The 5,802-nt window shown below is 52.2% G+C and overlaps 1 protein-coding gene across 1 annotated transcript in view; it reads right to left on the minus strand.

Moving 5' to 3' along the window:
• ETV5 (ets variant 5) overlaps nt 1-5,644 on the minus strand; it is a 12,613-nt gene extending 6,969 nt beyond the window's left edge. Inside the window, exons 1-4 of the mRNA XM_010023883.1 lie at nt 5,600-5,644; nt 5,396-5,483; nt 5,199-5,246; nt 5,038-5,088 (exon numbers count right to left, since the gene is read on the minus strand). Of these exons, the coding sequence (XP_010022185.1) occupies nt 5,038-5,088; nt 5,199-5,246; nt 5,396-5,483; nt 5,600-5,644 (232 nt within the window). The remainder of the gene's footprint in view (nt 1-5,037; nt 5,089-5,198; nt 5,247-5,395; nt 5,484-5,599) is intronic.
• Between the last annotated feature and the right edge of the window lie 158 nt (nt 5,645-5,802).

Below are 5,802 nucleotides of genomic sequence, written 5' to 3' on the forward strand. Positions count from 1 at the left end.
AGGGGGTTGGAACTGGATGAGCTTTAAGGTCCTTTCCAACCCTAACCATTCCATGGTACAATACTGCCATGATTCTACCCACTCACATGGCAGAAGGTGATGGGGGTCATTACCCCTGAGAAGCATCTGCTGGGGTCTTTTTGCTCATGAATCAGGTGTGGATTACCCCCCTGGGAGCATTAGGCAACCAAACTATGGCAGGATGGTGCCCTAGCAGACCATGACCTGCTAGTAGACTGAGCCGGGGTGGCAGGGCCTGACTTCTGCAGGGAAGGGCAGAGCTTGGACAGTCCCACCATCCCAGGACATCGTGTAAGCAGGACAGTGACCTCCCAGTGAGCTGGCCAGAGAGTTGGCGAGCAGCTTAATGGGATCCACATTCCTCCAGCCAAGATGCTCCAAGGGGTCCCACAACTGTATGAGTTCAAGTGGCAAACATCCCATTAACCCCAAATCCTTCCCAGCCCCCTCCCAAGCCCACTCACTATATATAATTTTAAACCAAGTAATATATGCTTAACCTACTTCATTTCTAAAAGCAGGCGCTCTAGGAAAGGGAAAGCGCCTCAGAGATCTTTACCTAAATAGCGCCTGCAGCAGAGAGCCAAGAATAATCGGAAGTGGCGTATTAGCTTAATGCAAAGTCTAAACACAGCCCAGCTACAGTGGGGAGGAACGAATAGCTTCAGGACAACTGTTCACAGCTTGCCAGGTCATTAGCTGCTCCCCTAATTTGTCAAAACCTGTAAAGAGCTGCTGACTCCTCTCTCTACCCCTCCTTCCCCCTCCCTCCTGCATGGGCCTGGCACAGCTGGTACCAAGGGCATAACCCCCACCCTCCCCAAGGAGGATTTGAAATACAAAGCCCAGCTCTGAGCCAGCACAGTCCCCCACCCGCTCCCAAGCCGGATTTATCCCCCCTCCCCAGTGAGGTTTTGCCACTCTCAGCATTTCTAGTCTTAACAGGAGGCCAGCGTGGCGGCAGTAAAGACCGGGCGCCCCGCGGGAAAGCGAAGGGGAACTGGCTTTGGAAGGGCTCCAGCTGCCTATCGCAGGCATGTTTCTCCCTAACAGGCTCCGTGTTGTTGGAGCGGGTTGTTTTTCCACCAGGCGTACAATGGGGCCTGGTTATTCATTGAAAAAAAAAAAAAAAAAAGAAGGAAAAAAAAAAAAGGCAGCTCTGAGCAGGCACCACCCTCCATTCATAAACAATTTGGAGCGCTCCATTCATGTGGCCGGGAAAGGGAAAAAAAAAAAAAAAAAAAAAAAAAGTAATAGGAAATAAGTAATAGAAATATATAGAAGGAGCAAATATTTAAATCTGGTTTATGCCGTCCGCAATAAAGAGCAGAATCCCCTTTAAGTGGCATTTCTGCTGTCACGCACAGGAAAATGCCTTTCTTATGGTACACCCAAAAGCAGTTAGCAGTTTCACTCAAAGTGATTTGAACAGTGATTTTGATACTTATTTTTTCCATCGCAATCCATTCTCTCATCACACTAACAGTCTAAGGGCCTTCAGGTGGTTCTATAGACACAGTGCAAGACATGAGACCAGTCCACCGCAGCAGGTGCGGCAATGCCGAGCACCCAGGAGCAGAGAGGGGCACCGAGACCCGGGGTGCAGCTCTCGGGGGAGGAAGGAGCTGCGTTTAGGTCCCCAGAGGCAAGTGGCCAGGCAGGGAGCTGGGAAGGGGGCAGGAGGGTTCCCAGGGAAGGAGGTGCCCTGCCCCAGTGCCTCAAAGGCACACTGGGTGCACAAGCACTTTCAACTTTTCCGGTTCTGTGCTGGGACTATAATTAAAAGCTAAAAAAGTATATAAAAATAGGCAGAGGGAGAAGCTTAACTACAGATGGGGCTGCAGAACGCACCTGAGCACACCCGTGTCAGGACTGAGCCATGGGAGCAGAGAAAGCACCCGTGGGTGTCTGACAACCCCTCTCTAGGCTGCTTTAGCCCCTGGGGAGGGAAGGACACCATGGAGGCCAGGCAAGGGGACTGGACACACGTGCCACTGCTGTGCCTGGCTGACAAGGCACCCCAACCAGGAGGGGAAGGTGGGGGGCTCAGACATAGCCAGCAGTGCCGCACCACCAGCCACGCTGGAGTTGCCCCAAACATCAACCTTCAGCCAAGAGATCTGCCATGTGAAAGGTGACATCCCAAAGCCATTCAGGACCTCGAACTGCTGGTGAAGCCCTTGATGGGGGACAGGGCAGGTTGCTCCCCAACCTTCAGTATGATGACACCTCTAAGAAGCCAAGCATGGAGGATGTTGGCTCTGCTGGTGGCACTCACTGCTCAAGCCACAGGGAAGACAACCAAACCACTTCCAGCCCGGCCACCAGCTGTGGACCTTGGCACCCACTCAAGCCGTCACCTGGAAGCTGTGCTCCACATCTGCCCCTCCATCCCCCAGTGTTACAGGACGCACCCAAGGTCACACCAGGAGAGGAGCCAGAAATAGAAGCCAGGTTCCTGCTTTCCTTTGTTTAAACAACTCTTCCTCAGAAACAAGCCTCCTGCTTTCATTTTGGTGTGTAAGAAACTCCACTCCGTGCCCTGCCATGGCTTTAACCACATGCTGCCCATGCAGGGAGCCACAAGTTCTCTGGGAGCAAGCCTTGCAAATGCCGAAGCCTCCTGTGGTGGTGCTGATCCCCTCAGCTTGACCCCATTGCTTCCCAGTTACTTAAAGAACCGGTCAAGATACAACATTGTACGTACACTCTTCTCCCCAGACTGTACCACTGGAGAGCCTACGCCAGAGTCACTCACTATCTCCTCACCCTTCCAGGGGGATCTGCCACTGCTCTGGGTAGCTGATAAGCACCAAATCCAGCCTCTTGCTGCTCAGTCCAGGGTGCCGAGAACAGCGCATCCCTTATTCAGAGAAGCCCTATTTTTCCCAGCCCTCCGGCAGGATTTCCTCCCTAGAGCTGCAACCTGCTGCCCTCCAGCGTGTTACGGCACTTCGCTGCCAAACCCCAACCTTAAGCCCATGTATGCCAGGGGCCTCAGCTACACAGTCAGGAGCAGTGAGCTGGCAGCAGCCAAGCTGCAGGCAGTTGCTGTGCCATGAGGGGTTCCTTAGCAAGGTGGGAACGATGCTGCAGTCTGGAGCATCCCCGAGACTCAACATGGCACATGCGGCAGTGTTCCCCACACCAACAGCATCAAACTGAGCCTGGCTTGTCCCTCTTTGCTACTGTGCAGAGGAAGCTTGGCCCTGGGAATGCCAGGGCCATGGGGCAGGTGACAGAGCTAGTTTGTTCAGGACAAGAGAGCAGCAACTTCCTCAGGGAAAAGGTACAGAGCTGCACAACTGCAGGAATGGAGTTTAATGCATGCCTGCAAAAATCCATAGGAACTAAGGACTTGCCTTCCCTCGGGGGGGCCAATGGGCACTGAACCCAATGTGACCCCCAGCCTGGAAAAGCAGCATATCCCCTTTAGCAAAAGCTGGATACATGGGGGAGGCTGCATCAAATTCATCTCTCTTTTTCTTCCTACACTACACACAGTTCAAATCCATAATGAAATGAGAACATGGAGCCAGAAAGCAGTAAGCTAGAGACTCTCTCCTCTTCAAACTCTCTCTAGTGCTGGTATGGAAGAGCCAGGCTGCCTGTTTCCCCTCCACTGGACTGGCTGGACTGAGCACCCGCAGCCAGCACAGCCGAGGAAACCCTTGCTTTCTCTGCCCGGGACAGTTAGAGAAGGCTATTATAGTAGGGAATCACATAGGGAGATCTCTTTTCAAGTGACAAAAGTCATTTCAATGCCAGGTCTGCAGAGGCTGAGCAGGTTGGGAGAACATTATGAGTCTCAACCAAATGTCCCCTTTTGTTTCTTTCTTTCCTTTCCCCACATCACCCAGAAAAGTTTGTCCGTCCTTTCTGAGCTCTTCAGGTTACAAGGAAACAAGAGACTGCCAAAAGGCACTGGAAACAGCTTCAGCTCCAAGAGCCACCCTCCCACGCTCGCTGCGGTTTCTACCGCTCCAAGCAAGAGCTGCCAGGCTGCGCTAGGATGTCAACAGCCAGTTGCGATTCTGACTCTGGGCTCGCCTTTTATCTCAGGGGAGACAAGGGAAAAAACGCATCTGAAACTTGGGCTGTCTGGAACAATTTAATGGCAAGCTTCCCACTCAGAAGTAATCAAAGAGCAATAATTAACGTGTGCTTTACTGTAGGAGAAGATACCCTGCTGCATGCTGTGACAAAGCTGGAATGAAAAAATCTGTTCGACTGCAGGCTAAATTTGATTTCCTTTAAATTGTGTAGCTGTCTGGCTCAGCAGCAAAACCCAGCCACCAACACCACACCACTAGTTCTGTTTGCGAGGTAACGACACAAAACATCCCGATTCCCCCTTGACCTCCAACTGAGCCTTCATCCCTAGAAAAGCCAGTGCCCGAGAACCGCAAAGTACCACACACCATTAACCAGCTCCTGCCCCTGCCGCTAACCCATTTCAGCAACAAACCACAGCTCAGAACCAACTCTCACTCTTATGCAATTCAAGAGGAACTGCATTTTCACTGGCCTCCTTTTAAACATGCTCACTTGCCAGTGATTAATGCTGCTTAAAGCAGCTCAAGTTTCACCGCTCAGGTCCACTCTTGCCAACAGCGCTGGGCCAGGACTGTTAAAAAGCTCCAGAAACTGAAGAAATTGTGGCTAACCAACGAGCCCAGCACAGGCTCGTGCTTCCACTTGAAAAGGAAAAGAAGAGTTTATAAGCAAATCAACATTACTATGAACAAGCAGCGAGTCTCAGAGGAGCCTAGAAATCAGTTAGAGATATTTTCATGCATTTGGCTGTAGTTTTTCCCTATTTAAAAGGGATGGGACATTGCAAGTTTCATCTTGATGAACCCAAACCACACGTGCTTTCTCCCAAGTCTGTGATTTCACAGTTTCAGCCCCAACAACTGCTTTCCCAAGGAAGCAGCTCCAAACCCAGTGTGAGGCTTTGCAAAGGCACCCAAACATTTCCCCCCAGAGAATAAAACCCCCAGAACAACCACTTACAGCTTTCAGATTGGAAATCTGGGACAAACTGTTCATCATCAGGGACCTGAGCTAAAAAAAACAACAACAAAAAAAAAAACCGGGTTTATGGCGTTTTCAGTTCTCAAAAAAAATCTTCACAGGGAGATTTTACATGGCAAAAGGAGGAGGTGAAGACTTGCCTTCAGCTAGCCAGGCCTCTTGGAGCTGGCTGAGATCCTGGAAGAGCTCTGGAACAGAGTGAAAGACTTATGCGCTCCATAGAAGAATAAATAAAACTGCCATTATTCACAGGATTATTTCTAAACTGACGAATGTGAGGAGAGCGGCCTCGCAGGACCGCAGCAAGGCCACGGCTGCCCAGGCCAGCCCTGCCTACCTTCCGAGTCGTGGGCCAGGTCAGTCTCCAAAAATTTCCTTTTCCTATCAGATCCCAGCCGGCCTCGGCCCTCCTCTGCGCAGGACTTCTGCAACGACCAGGGTGACAACAGCCCGTGAGGGTGGCAGCCCCCAAGGACAGGAGAATGGATGCCCCCATGGACAGGGTGGATGGGGCAGGGGGAGATGCACAGGGCAAACTTACCCCGGGGCCCATGAAGGGAACCTGCTGGTCGTAGAAGCCGTCCATGGTGCAGGGGAGGTGGGGAGTCCCCCCGGCCCGCTCAGCATCGACGCCGGCCCAGGAAGGGGGGGTCCTGCCCAGGCTCCGGCAGGTGCGCGGCTGGAGAGGGGGTTGGGGAGGGGGAAGGTGTCAGGATCAGGTCCTGGCCCCTAGCGCCCCCGGGG

This window comes from Nestor notabilis, unplaced genomic scaffold, assembly GCF_000696875.1.
Source record: "Nestor notabilis isolate BGI_N333 unplaced genomic scaffold, ASM69687v1 scaffold20400, whole genome shotgun sequence".
NCBI classification, from domain to species: domain Eukaryota; kingdom Metazoa; phylum Chordata; class Aves; order Psittaciformes; family Psittacidae; genus Nestor; species Nestor notabilis.